Source organism: Betta splendens, chromosome 19 (genome assembly GCF_900634795.4).
Source record: "Betta splendens chromosome 19, fBetSpl5.4, whole genome shotgun sequence".
NCBI lineage: Eukaryota > Metazoa > Chordata > Actinopteri > Anabantiformes > Osphronemidae > Betta > Betta splendens.
Window position 1 is genome coordinate 5,089,190 of NC_040898.2, and position 20,504 is coordinate 5,109,693.

At 44.4% G+C, this 20,504-nt stretch overlaps 1 protein-coding gene across 2 annotated transcripts; it reads left to right on the forward strand.

Moving 5' to 3' along the window:
• Positions 1–15,686: 15,686 nt before the first annotated feature.
• Positions 15,687–20,172, forward strand: LOC129603385 (uncharacterized). 2 transcript variants are annotated; one of them, XM_055504382.1, is made up of 2 exons: positions 15,687–16,358; positions 16,455–20,172. In XM_055504382.1, the coding sequence occupies exon 2, from the start codon at positions 18,355–18,357 to the stop codon at positions 19,279–19,281; it is 927 nt and encodes a 308-aa protein (XP_055360357.1). In that variant the 5' UTR covers positions 15,687–16,358; positions 16,455–18,354; the 3' UTR covers positions 19,282–20,172. The 2 variants fall into 2 exon arrangements, with proteins under 2 accessions (XP_055360357.1, XP_055360356.1); XM_055504381.1 differs by having other exon boundaries at positions 15,687–16,319; positions 16,415–20,172.
• Positions 20,173–20,504: the final 332 nt, after the last annotated feature.

Here is a 20,504-nt window from a genome sequence, read left to right on the forward strand (position 1 = left end):
TGATTAATATGGCCATGTACTCAAAAAACTGTCATCAAATGTCAATACTAGTGATGAATACAAATATATTGCTTATAACAGTAGAAACATATATAACATATATATCAATAAAGCAATTATGGTTTAGGAGAATGGAATCTGTGTGCTACACTTTCCAGATGGACTCGAATATAAAGTCTATAGGGTAACAAAGAGATTTCAGGAGCTAAATGAAGGAACTTCAACTAGATGAGCAGGAAAGTCATACAGTGATTGAATCATGTTTTTCATCCCTGTGGGGATGGGTTAAATGCTCTGCCACTGAGCCACCAAGCCAGACATAAAGGAGAGGGGAACACTGTTTTCTTTCACAATTGCATCCTAATTGCGACTTAAATACTTAGTCTTCCTTACACAAAGCCTAGAGCAATGTCTATATGAAGCTACAACTTAAAGAAGTGTTTATACAGTACATCAAAGAATACTTACACATAGGACTGTCAAAGCCGCGTTGAATCTACTGTCATTATTCCGTAAAATGTTCGTGCGACATTAATTAATTTAGAAACAAACGTCTTTGTTTTTAGGGGAAAATCATGACAGTTTAGGCCTGGAGATAACCAATGGTCAGCAAAGGTCAAAGGTCAAATTAAACTGAACTTCACTTGATACTGTAATAATATGAAATGATTGTTGCTTTCACTTGCAGAATATAAATAGATTGAGATTATTGTCAGCACTAGTTTACAGTTTAAATCATAACGTCTATTTCTATAAAACATAGGATTAGTCTTATTGACTGATGGTGTCATATTTTTCCTTTCAGGTGTCTTTTTCCCCAGATGTCTAATGTGTTTTTTATGACTTAACGAGACAGTTTGATGACAAGGCTAGTGTGAATCCGTCAGACAAAGACAGAACTCCAGGTGATGAGTACAACACAGCTCATCGTGTGAACTCGGTGGGAAAAACAACAAAAAAGTGCAGCAAAAGGTAAAAAGAGCAACTTTTTGAGTGGTTTTTTTTTGCGTGTGTGTTTTTGTACCCTCTGACTCTGAAATTCAAGACCTCTAGAGAGTCGCGAAGCCCCCATGAGTCTGAACCAGGGTGTAAATTTAAGTTCAAAGTGAAAAGCAAAAGCAAGTCACTCCACCCCTAAAACAGCATCGCTGCGTTGCTCTCATTAAATCCACGCACAGACGCTGAATTTACATTTCTGAGTTTGGTGTTTTGCATATTTCGTACTAGTGAAAAAGACAAAGAGTGATGCCAAAATCAGTCTGAATGAACTGCTTATCCAACACTTAACGCTTATCCAGGAAGTAAAATAATTTTCTATAAAGTACTAATAAATTACATCTTATTAAAACCTTACATATCAATGGTCCTGGCCTAAAGCCTTGCACGTGTATGGTTCCTTCAGCGTTGTGTACATGTACATACAACATGCTCCGTCTGGCTCCACGCTCCTCAGAGAACAGTTATCTTTATATAAGATCGTGTCGGCTGCTCTGGGCGGCGTATGAGCTCATCCTGCAGGTCTGAGTGTCTGGGAAGGCTTGGGTTGGACATGTGGTACATGAGAAGCCATGACAGCAGTGATGTATGTGTGTGGTCTCGTGTTTTTATGGGAGATGATTCATTTCCCACAGAAGCTGCGCATCTAGGGAACCCGCTGTATGTATCTCTGCAAACTAGTGAACGAGAACAACGGTGGTTTATCAGAACACTGACAATGTAAATAGCTTTTTCATATCGACCCAGTGTTTATTGAGGAGCAGCCGACCCGAGAGGCCCTGCAGCTGAACAGTCAAACTGTAGGATCACAGGAAAGCATCGAGTCTCAAGAAAATATCAAATAACACTGTTTTATGTGACTCTGATCATGCGTTAACTGAATTTTGGACATTTACAACAGTAAAATTAGGGTCAGTTTCAATTTAAAGATATTTTCTTTTTTTGTATGTATTAAATGCAAATACAATGGAACTTCATATTTGACTTTTCTCTTTAATTACCCACTGGACACCATGTGTTTACGCTCATAGCTCTCCACATGTACACAGTGTGTGTTTGTGTTGGTGTGTGTACAGTGCATGTGTGCATCTGTAGGTGATTTGTGCCCGTAGACAAGGGCTTCCTGGTCCAGAGCCCCCGGGGCTGCATCACTGCCTTGGTATTGGAGATAGTGCCGATTACATCACTCGCAGGCAAGACGTCAACATCTGGAGAAAGTGAGGACCACGCAGCAGAGGGTGAAGTCAGCTAGAGACACTGACGTCGGCTGTTGTTATAATATTTACATGAAATGGGGAGAAGAAGCAATTAAATTTCAGAAAGTTCAAATTATGCATGTATTCAGAGTTACACACTCGTGTTTGCTCATTTGGATCCACTTTGTGTTAAATTAGATTAAGGGTCAATGAATCTCTGTACTCTCCATAACACACACACACACACACACACACACAGAGGCACCAAAGCCATTTATATTTATGCACAATTTACACTAGGTTCTTGATAAAGGGTCAAGCTGGATGAAAAGCTGAGATTTAGAGCTCACTTTGGGGATTTCAAGTCCAAAACCACACACTAACACACACGAACACCGTGAGAGATTAGTCCCGTCAGCTCGGGTGGCAGTCACAGAGCGGCGAGCCTATTTGTGCTCATTTGTCACCGTAGTTGCTCCCCGAAGGCCCCAGCGTTGCTCTCAGACGTGTCGGGGGCCACGTAAAGTTTGAATTAGACCAGGCGCCCGGCAGAAGCCACCAGGGTGAAATTAGGCACGAGGGCCGCTTTCCCTCTCAGGCTCTTTTAGGGGGATTACATGACATTTAAAGTTATTGGAGGACTAATTTTATGATTAAAACGGCCCATGATTGAGCAAAATTGAGGTGCATTTTATTATCTTCACCCAGAGGAGAGTGGTTGGAGTTTAGGAGCAGGGCGGTCAAGGGGTTCTGGAGTTGCAGAATAGGTTCACTGAAGGTCCAGGAAGGAGATTATAAGGCCTTGTTTAAAGCTGAATCTGTGCATAGCAGGCAGTGAACTGCTCTTGAACCTTAAGGGTCTGCATTAGAACAATGTGTGTGAGCAGAGACTTGCCTTCTAGTTGCTTTTTGTAGTTTCAGCACAGTGTTTTCTTAGCGTGACCCCCAGGGCACTAAAAGAAGGGGAGCTTTAAAATGAAGTTAGTGAAGGGATTGAATGACGAACACAGGTGCTGAATTAAGGGTGTGTTTCCAGGCTGTGAAGCAGATCTGGTCAAGGTCAATGGGGATTCCTCTGTAAGGATAATAGTTCTGACTGTTATGCCTTTATTTGTGGTGATAAGTTTCCACGTTTGTGTTCTTAGCAGTCAGACAGAGATTAAAGTTGCTCCAGGTTTCACAACTGGTCATAAACAATTACAGGAGTAGCAAAACCACAACATCTTCTTGGTGGCCCTTAATAAAAAAACCCCAACCAGGCCAGGAAAACGCTCATGTTTACTAATTGGACCGGTAGCTGTGGCAACAGTGTGACACCATGTCATCGTTAACAGGTGCCTCATCCGGTTGGCTGCTCGTGGGAACGTTTTAATCGCGGGTTCCCGCTCAGCCGCGCGCAGGCCGGCCGGCGCGGCGTTGCTAGTTAGGGGCCGTTGTCAATGTTTACGAGGTGTCGGGGAGGCGGGAGGCAGGCCTGGTGCTGCTGCATGGGGTCAAAGGTCAGCGGGACGGAGAGCGAGTGCAGGGGGGGAAATGACGCTGACCGTTGTAGTAAATGAGTCTGATTTCTCCACAATGAGCTTGACAATAATAGTTGCCATGCCACATTAACACTTAGCTCATACTGTAGTACTGCTGAGTCATTAAACAGACTCGCTGGCATCTAAACCTACAGTCATCCACTCGATGGCACATTAAGAGTGAGACGCGGCTACATTAGCGCTAAAATGGGTATTTTCTGTTGGGTGGTCCTAAAACATGCTAAATCTAAGAGGCCAAGGTCCCTGGTTAAAACTCTGACTCATTGAAACACTATAACAGTAAAGATTAGTGCATATGGAAATCTACATGTATGAGCGCACCAGTCTATTGGAATAAAGGTGTTTGGCAATTAACATGGCTGCGCCCTCGTTACAAGCGCAAACAGTGCGTTGATTAGCTTCCTCGAACCCGCTGAGGTTCCATCTTGTCATAGCTCGCGCCGTAGCGACTGGCGGTGTGTTTGGCATATTCGAAGCACCAGTAATGATGAAAGAACGAGTCAATGGGGGATTGAGTTGCTGATGCTAATGGAACACAGTCTAGCCCCGGACGTGATGTAATGACTTCATCTCTCCAGTGCTGCCATGAGACAATCAACATGAAGCTCAGGGCCAAAGTAAAATCACTGAAACATGTGCTATCGTTGAATTAAATAACTTTTGTGATTAATTGTGATAAATAATAAATAATTTTATTTTATAAGGCTCCAGTAATGCAGAGACTGGGTTTGAAAACGAGGCGAAGGCAGGATTAACGCGGGCGGAGAGCTGCTGCGGTGACTTCCTGGTTTCTCAGCGGAGGCACTTTCGGGAGAGGACGGCGAGCATTCGTCACGGCCGAACCCCTGGCGCAGGTTCCGCCCGAGGCCGCCGCCGTCGGGCCGCCGCCGGACCGCGGAGCTGCCAAGCCGACGAAACGGGGAGCGCCCGCGACCAGTAAAGCACAAGAAGACGAATAACCTGTCACCGCTTAGCATGTGAGCCTGACTAATCCCTGAAGCATCGCTATTATTCATTCATACGTTCGCTGCAGAACAAAGGCCTCATATTTTTGGGAGGCCCGGATACACATTTACTGTAACTAATTGCATACATGATGTCGTTTGATGGTTTGAAAACACGCAGAGGCCACAAGACCAAGATAAAAAGTCACGGACGGTGACGGAGCATGAACACGTCACTGTGCGACACAAAGGCCTTGTTTTTGAAAGATGCTTGTATAGTTTTAGTGCTGGGATGAAGCTGCAGCATGAGAAAAGGCCTAAGGACGTGCAGACTCTAATCTGCTCAAGGGCTGTAGAGAACCTCCAGGTTCTAGCCGCCTGTGGAGAACGGACTGTCCGCTGGGAGGTCTTTGGCAACGTTCTGCCCGGAACGATCCAATTCTGCGGAGGCAGAACCTACGTTCTCCCCCGTCCTCCGCGCTTTCACGCTGCTTCTCGGTTTCCCTCTCGCTCGCGTTGCTGCATTCTAGACAGAGAGGAGGACGGAGGAGGAAGGAGGAAGGAACGCCGGTGCCAGCTCACACACGCACACACACACACACACACACACACACACACACACACACACACACACACACACACACACACACACACACACACACACACACACACACACACACACACACACACATGCCTGACAAGGTCTGGTTCAGTAGTAGAAACAAACAAAGCTGGATTATGACAATTAGTGGCCTGGTTCGATCAGGGCCGTGTCCAGAGCTCAGTGGATGGAACCAATAAATCAGAGCTCCTTCTGACACACACACACACACACACACACACACACACACACACACACACAGAGCTAATGAACACAGGAATATTCAAACATGTGGGAACCATTTCTCCTGCACCCCCTGCTCTCTCTATGACAACAGAGAGGAACACAGCAACATTTGGAAAAAGAAAACATGCCACTGAACCGAGCATGATTAGAAAGCAACTCATGGCTGTAATGGACCAGGTGCAGCAGCGATAGGAGGAACAACGCGAGAGTGCCGCTTCACACTAACTATTGTCTGTCCGACGGCAGCAGAGCTGGACTCACGCTCACAGTAACAATGAGGCTGGGACTAATAAAATGAAGTATTGGAGGGTTTTTAAACGACCATCAACTTTTAATATTGTTATTTTAACTGGTTTTCTGCGGAGGCACGGCAAATTATTTCACTAAGAGACATCAGAGGACAGCAGCAATAAAGACGACCATGATTAGGAGGGAAAGCGAGAGAAGCGTTAGAAAAAAGACAGACAGACAAAAAAACCACAATGTTAATAATGATGCTTGATGACTGTAAGGGAAAAGGTTCAAAGAAATGAGGAAACTCTGAAAAAAGGTTAGTTTGTGATGATATTGTGCCTCAAATGTCATAATACTCTTAATTATATAATTAATAGACCTTATCTCCCATTAGCAGGGTCTGGAGGGTCCTTTACAGAGCCTTTTACGATAGCTCAGGGTACTAATATCATAATCCATAATTCAGGAGCTCGAGTGAAACGGCCACTAGTTGAATATTCAAACGCAACCAAAAAGACGCATGCATGCATACATGCATCAGTGATTTGTTTGGGGCCGAGGTCCGTGGTCCCTGTGATTGCACGCACACGAACACGCATCAGCATCCCGCTATGTAAATCCCGGTAACCATGGAAACGGGAGGGGGTGGGGGTCGAACCTTGTCCTCCGCGGCGCAGAAAATTCCCAACGACGCGCGTTTGGAAGCGGGACATGGGAGAACAGGCATTCGTGTTCGTTCATATGCACGGCCATGTGTTCGTGGGCTTTGGGACGCGGCGCTGGAACTCGCAGCTCACCCAGAACCACCTCTGTCCTCGTGTGACCCCGTGTACGAGTGCAGCAGCGGTCAGTTCAACATACTCTATTAATATCATTAGTATTTAAATTGGATGCGGAACCAGTGGCCTGAATTTTAAACATGCACCATGTAGGAGATTTACTTATTGGAGCTTTAACCTTTGAGTCCGAGCCACTCCTGCAGCCACTCACATAATCATCATCACCATCATCATCATCACCCTCATCTTAACCCGCTGAGCCCCGCCTTCATGAATACGAGCTACAGGCAGAGAAACGTGTGCCTGAAGCCAGCACTGCTCATGTTGGGACTGTAAAACCAGGCAGAACAACAGACCCGGGGTGAGTGAAAGCAGCGTTTTCCATCTCTCTATCTTTCTGGTTTTCGTCTAATCTCCGCCCTCGGCCCCTCTTTGTCTGACACGGACACGGGGATGCCCTGGCGGACGAATCACGCAAACCCTGTCCAGTACATGACTGACTTCAAAGCTGAACTAAACCCGGCATAAGACTCGAACCCAGTCCTCCAGGAAGAGTCAAACAAAGACACACATCACCCGTCCACCCGTCCTGCTCTGTGTGCGCGTCCAGCTCTTACCCAACTTCACACCTGGTCCCAGGCGTCAGCGCCGGCACGTGTGCACGCGCACCAACACCACAAGACCGTACCTTGGAGTGATTGAGCGTAGCTCATCAGCGCTCCGGGTCCAGGCGTCCTCGGCCCGTTCCAGGAAGCAGAAACCTTTGGTAACAAGCTGGCTCGGGTTACAATCTGACACCACCTCTGGGCCAAACGTGACGCAGCCGACTGTAGCTGCTTTTCCTACCCAGTTGCTTGTAATTAGCCTTTCAGCTGCATGGCACGAGCATGGCCTGAATTCCATATAATGCAGACATAAAGGCTCTGTCTCTCCACCATATTGGTATTATTAGATTTGTTAGTGTAGCTCTTCAGGTTGAAGATCTGCCTTCAGGTGACGATACATGACACGCGTTGTGCTACGTCACCAGCTGTTCTGCCTAGAAGAGAGTGTAACAGTGGGCAAGGGGACGGCCTTAACTCAGCCTCCATGTGGAGGCTGTTCAAGGCCAAGGGTTGAGCCAGTAAGTTAAACAGATGTTCTCATAAAGCAAATACAATGGTGAGATGTCCAACATCTGCCTCAGAGAGGAGGTGGAGATAGATTGATGGATTGTAGAAGGGAAGGAAACGACTGGAGGAGGGGGGGTGGGGGGTTACATGAAGAAAGCCAGAGAAGCCGGCATCGATGCGCAGATAGACGATGGGAATGCAGGGCTCTGAAAATATCCAGATTATCTGTACGCGCAGAGATATGATGAGTCGGTCGAACAGAACCGAAGATGACGCTGTCCAACACACCTACACTGTCTTTTATTCCTCCATTTCACTTTTTCATGGGGATCTTTATTTCCCAAGGCACACACACACACACACACTCTCAGGACTACAGGCGCTGTTGAACTTTCTCTCTCGGGTCAAGCAGTGAATGAGGACAAAGTGGTATCTATGCTCAGCAGTTCATATTTGTGTTGGAGGCGCCACGCGGCCTGAGCTCCATGTTGGCTTGAGGTAATTACACCTATACACCAGCAATATCCCCTCCTATTACTGCAGCCTAATGGGCCTTACTGCTCACACACACACACACACACACACACACACACACACACACACACACACACACACACACACACACACACACACACACACACACACACACACACACACGAACACACACACACACAAATACAAACACAAGCACAGTCACACACTACTTTGTCTGGGCGGTACGGCCCAGTGACAACATCAGTTAGCTTCGATCTGTCACGTCAACGTTAGTCATGTTTTTCTGTGGTCAGGCGCAAATCCCTCCCCAGATTCCTTCAAGAGTGTGTGTGTGTGTGTGTGTGTGTGTGTGTGTGTGTGTGTGTGTGTGTGTCACAGCGTGGGTGACAGTTAAATGAGGGAATTCTGCTTGTCACAGTGTTCGGAGAACTTAATTGTTACATTTTGACAGAGTTTTAAAATGATTTCTACTTGGAAAGGTATGAAAGTAATAAAAATCCAGCAATGTTGACGCATTATACAAATAACTAATATTTTATAATACTGCAGCTGTTAATACATCAATATGTCCTATTATATATTTTGTTATTTCCATGTTGTATTTTAATTTGCTGGCCACAACATTAAACAAATGTGAAAAACTCAATGATTACCTGTGGCTTTTGTCAAGTCAAGTTTCCTGAAGTCCATCATTATGCAAAGTATACTGAGAATAATTTATAATGAATTGTGAGTTGACTATTTGAGTATTTTGAATTCAGGGAATCAAATTGTTTCATCTGTCTCCACAGTGAGCATGTTGCACTTGAGGCGCTCATTTGATGGCTGTGTTTTGAGGTTTTGTGTAGGTAGTAAATAATGGATGATTTATGCCTGTAGATCCTTTTACTCACTCTGTGTCTCCGCCATGAGTGGGGTTCAAGGCCGGGTGTGTGCAGACGTTAGCCAAACACACGTATTCTTACACAGTATTTGTATGCTTGAGTCCCTATGATTTGTCCTGGTTACATAATAGCAATACATCATAGATATTCCCCTACTAGGGAGGGTTCTGATATCTAAAGTCAACCATGGTGTTCATGCACATTTTCATATTCTGTTTAAAAAGTAGTCTCTCACACACACACACACACACACACACACACACACACACACACACACACACACACACACACACACACACACACACACACACACACACACACACACACACACACACACACTTGCATATGTTTGCAATCCTGAAGTTCCTTCTTCTGTCTGAGGCACTTCGATGTGAGAACCGCTTGGAGACAGCGAGGTCAGATTTTACATGCTGCCTAATAGCAAGTCCAGATGACGGAGTAAGTGATCCACGGCACATCAGCAGTAAAACACACGCAGTGACACACAGGAGGCATTTCAGTGTGTTACAGTAAGTATGTTCAAGAGGTTTCTCACACCAAAGGTGTGTTTCTGTGTCATTGATTGACTAACTGGTTCACTCTTTGATGCATGCTCATCTGGTCTCAGTCAGGTTCTCTTCCCTAGTACAGCTGTGTGTGTGTGTGTGTGTGTGTTCTTCACTTTGGGCACTGGGGCCACAGTCATCTCTGGGTTCCAATCCGGTGGGTGTTCTGGGGAGCTCGGCGTAGAGAACCGAGCTCGGCCGCTGCCAATTGCGTTTGCTGGAACACAGGATGAAACCGGAGGTGCTGCTGGGACTGGGTCACGCCACATCCAAAAATAATAGCACTTAATAGGCTGAGATTTCAGTCAGACAATAAAACAGAGCAGCGCTTTCCCTCGTTTCTCCTCTGTCTGCTTCATATCAACTTCTCTCACTTCCTGCTTCTTGTTCTTCATTGTTTTTATGCTATTAATGTCTCCCTACCACTGATCTCAGTGCATCAATGATGAATAAGAAATCCACCTAATGTATAAATTAGCTAAGCAAAGTTATCTCCAATAACATATAACACAGCAGCATTGCAAAATGAATGAGGCGCAAATATGGTAACGAGCGCATTTCATGTCTCCATGAGTGGGAAAAACATTATAGGTTTCAAGAAGGTGGATCGCTCAGTGTGAAAGACATATGTCCTTTAAATTGTAAAAGAAAAAAGGAAGAGACTGAAACGTCTTCTACAGTATTTGGTTCAAGCATTGAATTTAAATTACACACATTATACATTGTCATTAAACATAAACTAAACATTGAACTGGTATGAGTGGTTATAAAATTATGGGTTTCAACACTGAAAAGGTGAGGTCATGAGGTAGGACTCGATGAGTCTACTGTAACTTATCCTCTCTACTCTGTTCAAGCATGTATAAGATCAAATGCAATGCATTTTCTTATATGTGCAAAGTTATGTGTGTTGGTATATCAACTGCTTTTACACATTTGAAAGAATAAATAAATAAAAATGAAAAAAATATATCAAAAAGCTACGGAGGAACTTTTTTGCATTAACCTTATATTAAATGTGACAAGGCCTTAAAGTAGAAAGAGGAAAAAGGTGGCTTCCATGTTAATGATGCTCTTTCACTTCGCTGCTGTATTTATTGTACCTGTCCAACATCTCAGAATGATCCCTGTCCTTGTTTTTGTAGCCGCAGCCCCAGTTTGCCTCATTATTTTGGAGGGCAGAGTTCTGTTGAAGCCGGTTCCTTGCCAAGTATGAGCAATTAAAAATAATATGATGTTTAACAATAGTTTTCAATAGTTGCTTGGCAACAGCGACAGCATGAAGAACTGCCAAAAAAGAAGCAGAGAGCGGAGAATGAGGCTGAAACATCCTGTCAAGCGTCATGTCAAAATAAAAGCACATCTGCATGTTTTATTAAATATCCATCAAATCATCATCTACCATCTAATACACAGTTAACGATAATGAACCAGCTTCTTTCACTATAACCATGTCATCTTCCTCTTTAGCTGATGGGGCCTGGTGTTCATTTAATGGTCCTCGTCAAGGTTTTCCCCTCACATTTTTTTGCCTGATAACCGACTCGCATGGCGGCTAAAGCGCATGGATAAAGTACGGACGTGTGCTTCATACTCTGGATAAGTTGGTTCATTCGGGTGCTCACACGCATATGGAACATAAGCTGGCAGGATAACAAACCATATTAAAGAGGATCCAGACAACTGACCACACGCTGTGTAGCTAGAAACCTGAGCAGAAACCCACTGTTTTCAAAGGCTTTGTTCAGAGAAGGTCCCAATTCTTCTTTCAGGTTCCTCTGTAACACATTTTATTTAATTACTCTAAAACCAGAAACCAATGTTATTCTGAGGTGTAGAAATACAGTCAGCAAACGTAGTAGATCCAGATTTAAACCGCCCATCCATCCATCCATCCATCCATCCATCCATCCATCCATCCATCCATCCATCCATCCATCCATCCATCCATCCATCCATCCATCCATCCATCCATCCATCCATCTGTGTTGTTGTTCCTGTAGCTGCTTTATTATCATCCAACATACTGAGTACTTTGTCATCAATGACTACACAGTCAGATTGAACAGGAAATCAAATTTATGAATGCTTGTCAAAATATACATTAACTAAGTTCCACTGCTGCCACTCTGTAGTCTCCTTTGTTCCCATGACTGAACTGACCGGTTAGCTACTTCCATGTTTTTTCAAGCATGTGCACATATACCATGTGTTAAAAGGTCTCTCTGGTTGGACAGTTGACACAGTTGCCTTTTAAAACCCACCTCCACCAGCATCTAAATCGTAGCCATATCGTGTTCACTATCTGCCTCCGCTAGTTAAGGTAAAGCATAGGTTGTCCTCAAAGTAAGATGTTTATTTTCATCTGAGGCTCGGCCCAAGGAAAAGAGCCTGCGCTGAGATGTTGTAAACACACAAACTGAATGTAAGATTGAGTGGTGCCGCTGAAACCGGACCTCTGAGTAATGACCCATAATCACCGAGTTAACATTTCATTCATTGCATGATTCACAGACAGGGATGGAACCCAGAGCCCAGCAGGCGACGCAGACACCCTCAAACCAAATATATACATTTATACGAATACAGCAGCCTGAAGGAACACGTCTGACTGGATGTTCACCATAATGGATGGAACAAACGTCTGACCTTTAACCTATCGACAGTCCTGCACTTTCAGTAACGGGCCTCCTCTTCCAGTAAACACTGTTCCCTTCCTTTCCCGTAACGGCTAGCTTGTGTATACATGGTCCTTGAACCACAGAACGGCACGTGATGGAAACTGATGGGGGAAAAAAATGAAGATGGAGTGACTAGTCATGTATAAGGCAGTAAAAAATGGACGTGTGAAACATTTTGTCCAAGCATTAAAATACAACGCTTAGGCCCGGATGAACATGCTGAATCGATTTTCTGCCACAAAGGGAAACCGCACCGTGTTCCTGGCTCCTCTATTGGTGCTGGGAAATCAGTTGACATCTGTCGAACCGAACTAAGATTCGATTGCTCAGAAGTAATCCCATCATTTTTCAGTCCAGCGCCCGACCCGGCCGACGGGGTCGTCAGTAAGGAGCGTGACTATTGGCTGCCCGTCGCAGTAGCCGAGGGTTATGGCTCCCGCCAGATCTCCGGGGAGGGCTGTAACAGTGCAGAACAACAATGGGGCCGGCGCTGTGTTTAGTCTGCGTCTGCGGGGGCTTACAGCAGATTCTGCGCTTTGAAACAAGAGCCCGGCTCTCCACCAAAGACTTTAAGACCCGCTCGCGTCGGACCCATTACATCTTAGTTGACTTTTCATCTGTTTCCAAGGCACACGCAAACACACACACACGTCACCATGACCCGACTCAAAACTCAGAAGCTGATGATTTTATTTTAGCCATTCTTGGGTTCTCAGCGTCGTAGCTCGATGCTACTTCGCAGAAGCCTTCGAGGGCTGGCCTTGTCAATCATGCGTCCGCCCGTCCTGGGGTCACGAGTGACGACTCCGGTGGGCTCCCCCCTCCGTCTTTCCATCCCTCCCTCCATTTTCTTGCCATAACAATGGGGAGGCGCGTGGAAGTCCAAAGAACACAAATGATCAGGTGCTAAACATTCACAGCACTTGTGGCTAACTCCTGGGCCCAGGGCTGAGAGCCAATGCGCTCCTTTTCATGAACTGTTGTTTTTCCAAGACGGCGCTCAGTCACTGGTAGATTATCTTTAAGGCTGGAGGAGTTTAGCTTATCTCTACTGCTGAACCCGACTGAGGAAGGCGATGTAGTGGTGATGATGCTGAGATGTCAAAGAATCCAGCCGGGGTCATGTTTGTGCCACTTTCTATTGCTTTGAAACCACCATTTGAGCGGTAGAGCTGTGACAGTGGCACCGGCCTCGTCGGCCGGTGGACAGAGGAATCATTTGAGCTGTTGACACAGTCACAGACACGCACCACATCTGCATAAAGTAAAACACACACGCTGAAGTGGGCCGTGTCCAACTTCAGCTGAACCTTGATTAACCGCGTCACTTCAAATCACATGCTCGCGCTCAGCGCTAAAGCAGACGTGAGGCATGAGGTGGAGACGAGAGCGAGAGAGGACGCGGCCAGAAGGAACCCAGATAAAGGAGCGACAGTGAAAAAATGGGAGAAAGGAAATGCATGAATGGGAAAATCATAAAAATACCACAAAAGGAAAGGGAAAATGTAGAAGTAGTAAAGACACAGGGATTTTTTTCAACATGCCTTTTAGTTGTCTGTGAAAACCAGTTAAACCAAAACACATTTCTCTGTGATATTTCCAAAGCACTGAAAACATTTACACACCAGTAAACTTCCTTCTTGACAATAATCAAATGTGACATTTTGAATTTAATTAGACGGTGTGAGTTTGGAGCGCCGGTAGCAGGGAGCACGGAGCGTGTTTGTCCCTACACGTGTTCCTGTTTTATGGTGAACTGCGCTGACCGCACACAGCAGTCGGGCCAAAGCCGGGACGGCAATAAAACGGGCCGCGGTAAAAAGAGAAGGAGAAGGACCGGGTACAAGGTGGAAGGAGAGTGTGACTGTGGGGGAGATAGCAGGACGATTCACACACAGCTGCACTGAACTCACTGGATGACGATAAAGGCTGATCGGTGGTTGACACTGATTCTGTTTAGTGATCGTCTGAAAAAATAATGGATAAAGAAACTGTACTGATTGTATTTGTGAGATAAAGCAAATCAATTATATTTAATACACTGTTAATTTCAAAATAATTGACAGTAGTTATTCATTGATATGAGCTCTTACTGTGGTTCAGCTGTGAAGAATATTTCCATTATTGGGGCAGACTCTGTTTTCCAGCAATAAGTGAAATGAAGATGAGAATGAAAACACAAGCACATATTCTTGAAATCAAATAATAAGTAATATTCTTTATAGTTGAGAATACGGCTCATACAATGATAATAACTTTGCATTATTGCTTTAATGAAACCATTTTGCTCAAAGGTGAAAAAGGTGGAGTCTAGAGAATAACAGAAGAAATAAAAAAAAGAACGGAGAAACAAAAACAGCAACCCAGCATCGAGTAGGAAACCTCCGGTAAATGTCAGGAGAACACGCGTGTGACGTCGGACTGGAAAGTGACACCTCAGGACCGACGAGAGTTTCCACGTACGCGCTGTGAGTGTGAGCACCGCTACGTAGGGGCAGAGACATGGGGACTGTGTGGGTGTGTAGGTGCTGGATGGGCGTGTGTGTGTGTGTGTGTATGTGTGTGTGTGTGTGTGTGTGTGTGTAGGAGGGTGCGGCGCCCTGAACGGTGTGTTTACGTTCTGGAGGCAGCAGCAGCAGCAGTCTGCACATAAATAGGTGTAAGTCAGTGGTAGGTAAAGTGGTGGTGATGTCATCGGGATTTTTCCAGTTTGTGTCCTTTATTTGTGTGTGTGTGTGTGTGTGTGTGTGTGTGTGTGTGTGCGCGAACTTTCTCTCCACATCTGTAGTGTCCCATTTATAAGCACACGGCAGGAGATGCTGCACTGCGATAACGTCTAGTCTCCTGTAAAACCACTACATCAGCAGTTTGCGTGCCATTATTTTTCACCAGTACATAATTGAATGCTAATATTAGAATTCCTCCACGTCTGCCATTGTGGGTGTGGGCTGCCCCTGTTCTGCGGGCATCCATCCCCCAATCAGCTGCCCGTAAAGCTGTCAGTTGGGAGCGCAGGCCTCGCAGATCGCCCTGCTAGCTTTGTTCGCTAAAGTATAAAACCTACAGTAAACGCTTTTAGAACATGTGGTTTGAGTAAACAAACAGGGAATTGAGGACGAGGACAAGCTATGTAGCACGTAATGTCGCTAAGCTCCTTTAACTGCTTACAAACAAACAGAACGGATCCAGTTTACTGCTGAGCTCCGATGAGGTCATTACCTTTGGTTTGTGTCATGCTCTGTGACAGCTCATATTTCTCTCAGCATATAATTGTGTCTGCCTGCGGCTAATTATTAGAGTAAACCTGAGCAGGCCACCGCTGCAAGCTTTTATGGGATATATCAGTTATTCTAAATGACGTTGAGCCCAGCAGGAAAACAAGTAGTTAACGAAGAAAGAAATAACACTTGGGTAGGTGTGTGTGTGTGTTGGAAAAATACTGCATTTAATCATTAAAACATCTTTTGCTGAAGCCTTGTTAGCTGTGCTATAGCCTTGAAGTTTTCTCCCTTCTGCTCTGCAAGAAATAGGGAGTACCAGTGTGTAGCATCCTTATCTGATGAGCCCAATGCTTGCTTTGTGCAGAGAATATTTCCTACGTACTGTGTGACTATGCACCTCCCAGAATGCAATACATATTATGAGCTGAATCCCTGTATTCTCTTCAGTGAGAGGAAGTTGCCTTTGCTGTAAACTGCTCACTCCTTGCAAGTAAAATCCTGAAGAAGGTCTCAACTGATTGTGTCTGCTTTATTTAAGATTTACGAAGGGAACTAACAATTTCCCTAACATAATTGGGGGCTCGTCCGGGATCCCAAGATCCTCTCTTTGCCGGGACATCGAGTCGGCGACTGAAGTCTGTGCACAGCCAGGTTTGGAACCTGCAGAAAATCCTGGGAGGTGAATTCCTGCCCAGGTCAGACGTCGGCTGGTGGTCCGACGAGGCGAGGTGACGGGATCCTGAACCAGGGCCAGGACACAAATCAGGCGAGTATGAAAAGAGTAAATCCTAAGGTATCTTAAATTCCGTGAGTGGCTCACGAGGTAAAAGAAGACTGGGTCTTCAGAAAGTTCCGTGACGAGGTCACGAGGTAAAAGAGGGCCGGGTCCTCATAAGAATTCCGTGAGTGGCTCACGAGGTAAAAGAAGACTGGGTCTTCAGAAAAGTTCCGTGACGAGGTCACGAGGGAAAAGAGGACGGGGTCCTCGTAAAATAGATTAATGATAGTTTGTCTGATTGAAGCAGCGGCAGAGTGGAAACCTAACGGTGTTAACGTAAACTCTGTGATCAGTTGAAGTAAATCAGACTATATAAATAAGTGTTATTGTTTGTCGGTCTCTAAGTTAATTTTAACTTCTTAGAGGAAGTCTCAGAGACCTTTTGTGTTGTGTGTCTGATTGAGATCAAAATTGAGAGGTTGGTTTACTGAGACAGCTGTGTCCGCAGGAAACTAGTTCCTGTAGAAGCTTGGCACAGTCGATGATCTCTGTGAACACTGTGACTGATCGTTGATCTCAATCCTCGTAGTGAAGCAAATTAAAGAACACTAAGGGTGAAAACCTTGAAGGTGATTCCAAATATATGTCTAAAAGACATTCTCAGTCGACTATAATAATATATACATACCTTACCTTAGTGGAAAAAAAAAATTGGATTTGATGGAAATTTAAAAAAGTAGAATTGTGTAAAAAATTTGATGGATAAAAGAACTAACTGATAACTGAAACAGTTAAAAGAACAAGATGGGGAATATAATAAAGGGACCAGTTAAAAATTCATGCTATATGCACAACAAAATTTTGAATTAAAAATAAACACTAAAGGGGTGTATAAGTATGGAACAAATTAAGTGATTAAAATTAAGACATAAAAAATATTAATGAAATGATAGAAATATTAGAGAAACTATATAATAGATATAATTTAATAATTGTTTTATATTAATATAAAAAATAACCTATAATACAATAATAATATAATTGATGTGCTTAAATATAAATATAAAGGCATGCGTCAATTAAAACATAGGAAAGAACAAGCTCATTGATTAATTAGATGGAACGTTGTGGAAGTGGTGCACGAATATTAACATTCTGTTATAATTCCATATTGTTAAAATACTTTGTGATGTATGAAACTAACAGTCTATTTTCAGATATTGAATACAAATCAATGAAATAAAGCAAAAGCAACAATGTTTGTTGTAGACAGTGAAGAATGCTATTGGCAAGATAACAGTGGACAGAGAGGACGTTACAGAAAAAGGTTTAGAGGATGTGGTGGACGACCATTTAGGGTGAGAAAAGTGAGAGTGACGTTGATGAGGAAGAACCTCAAGTAAAAGTGTACTTATGTGAAAGACTGCATGATTACCCAAACCATATTTGTCAAAAAGGAAATGAAAAGAGTGTATGATTGGAATCCAAAACAAGTGTAAATACAGCTCAATGACGGTGTGAAAGATAATAGCTCTGAACTGGACAACCCAGGCTGTGCCCACAGCCCACCTTAGAGGAAATCCCTATAAATCAGAATGATGTTATGTTAATCTCGGGGTGAACCAGGATGAGTTACAGCAGATTCCTTCCTAATAATCTCCTCTATGCACCATTTGTGCAAATCAGAACAATATTTAAATTTAACAACCCTTCCAATGCCTTCCATATGTCAAATGTGTTAAAACATCACAAGAAATGTTTTTCTGAAAATGCTTTTCAAGACATGCCTTGCCCACAGGAGGGACCACTGCAGGTTGGTGACTGGGTGTTCACCAGAGTCATAAAGCGCAAGAACTGGACCTCACCCCGGTGGGAAGGCCCGTATAGAGTGACGCTGACAACACCTACAGCCTGCAAAGTCGAAGGCATCTCCCGGTGGATACACAACACAGACTGCAAAAAGACAACAGGTACAGGCAACCGAGTAGTATTGTCCATGAGAAAAAACCCAACCGAGGGAGGGGAAAAGTCTGCCTACAAAGGGGGTCAGCAGCATTTAGAGCACTGGTCGTCTCAACGGCAGTGAAGAAACCAGCGGTACCTTCTCTCACTTAGGGGGACATTCTCATAAGGAGATACTATGAGGGGACACTGTCCAGCCACGGGAGTTGTACTAACTGCCCTTGTACTGTTGATTGATGCTAGGCCACTCCCTGACCTCATCCAGGATGAGGAGAGACCTCCTGACCAGTATCACACTAACTCGTGGTATCGTTACATGAAGTTTCTTGCTAAACAGAGCACTCATAATTTTACTGAAAGTGGCTGTTATGTGTGTGGAAACATGCCAAAATCTGTTGCGAACCCCGATGTACAAATTCAGCCTGTAGACCCACAGCGAGAGCAATTATATCCAGACACTTTACGTTCACTGGTGTCACCTGATGCTTTCTATGCCTCTTTCCGAGGTCAAACGAAAGGACTAGTTCCACGTCCTCCACCATACCAGGGTCGTAATTATACACGGTTTTTGAGTGCCAACTTCTCCACAGAAATCTTATTTGATCATGTTCCTTTTCCTCCTCAGTTCAAGGGACACTGTTTCCAGAGCAGCAGCTTTTCTCTTTTAAAGAATAAGGATTTAGCCATCTCAGTGGGGGAAGTTCCCCTGAAACACTGCCAGACTGTGAAGATGCCTTGCACTCGCAGTGCCACCCATTTCAACACTTCTGAGGCACCAAAGGGGGTTCAGTGTGTCCCTTATTATGATGGTCCTGATTTCATGGGGACTCTTCCACAGTCTGATATCAATTATGTTTGTGGACACACAATCTATGTGCATCTTCCACCCAATTGGGTAGGACGCTGTGCCCCTGTTTATGTTTCAGATGGCTCCTACGTGATAACACCACAGCAGATGACTTCCAAGGGACGGCTACGGAAGCGAGAGATTGATCTGAAGGAAAGTGATCGGATCTGGGGATCAGACGTTCCCATAGACAAAAAGCTCTGGACTACAGGCCAGAAAATGGCACTATCCCTATTTCCAAGGACCGCCTGGTGTTAGATCTGCTCACTGCAAGCCAAGGTGGAGTGTGTGCAATAGTGGGCCCCAAGTGCTGCACATACATTCCAGGAGACGACCAAGACGCAAAGGTCACCCAACAGGCACTCCGTGACCTACAGCACATATCCAATGTGCAGGCGGCTGATGTAGTGAAAGACAAATCCTGGTTTGATTGGTTTAGGTCTGGCACATGGACATTCTGATGAAGATTTTTGGACCGATTCTACTGATTCTTTTGGTTCTGATGCTGATTGTGTTGTGCGTAATTCCCTGTTTGAGGGCCATGATCATCAGGATGGTGAATCAAGGCCTTCTCAGGGTGTGCGCAGTCATGCACTCTCGGCAAATACTCTATACACCTTTGAAGCTCGATAACTGTGAAGAGGATCTCCACGATGTCGACGGAAATGGACGCTAAGCTGTACATATTGTGCTTCTGTGCTTTTGACCCTGCCTACGACGTTGCAACATTTATTTCATGTTTTATGATGACTGCACTGAAAATCGAAAGAAGTTGTGCTGTTCTGATGTATGCATGATTGTTTAATGAATGTTTCAATGTTAAACAGGAGGGAAATGTTGGAAAAATACTGCATTTAATCATTGAAACATCTTTTGCTGAAGCCTTGTTAGCTGTGCTATAGCCTTGAAGTTTTCTCCCTTCTGCTCTGCAAGAAATAGGGAGTACCGGTGTGTAGCATCCTTATCTGATGAGCCCAATGCTTGCTTTGTGCAGAGAATATTTCCTACGTACAGTACTGTGTGACTATGCACCTCCCAGAATGCAATACATATTATGAGCTGAATCCCTGTATTCTCTTCAGTGAGAGGAAGTTGCCTTTGCTGTAAACTGCTCACTCCTTGCAAGTAAAATCCTGAAGAAGGTCTCAACTGATTGTGTCTGCTTTATTTAAGATTTACGAAGGGAACTAACAATTTCCCTAACAGTGTGTGTTTGTGTTCGTGACGGCCTGGGGTACGTTTTAGAGCAAAGAGAGGCCATGATACCTCAACTTTCTCTACCATCTGACTAAAGAATATTGGACCTGGATGTCTCAAAAGGTTGAAGTTTAATGCAAATGAGCACATGTGATGTGGTAGAGGTCAGGTCATACAGTAGCATCCTTTATATCAAGACATTCCTCTGTCGGAGCAGGTCACAGTGACCCTGACCTTTGACCTCTTAAATCTAAAACATAAAGTACATGATTACGTGATTTCCC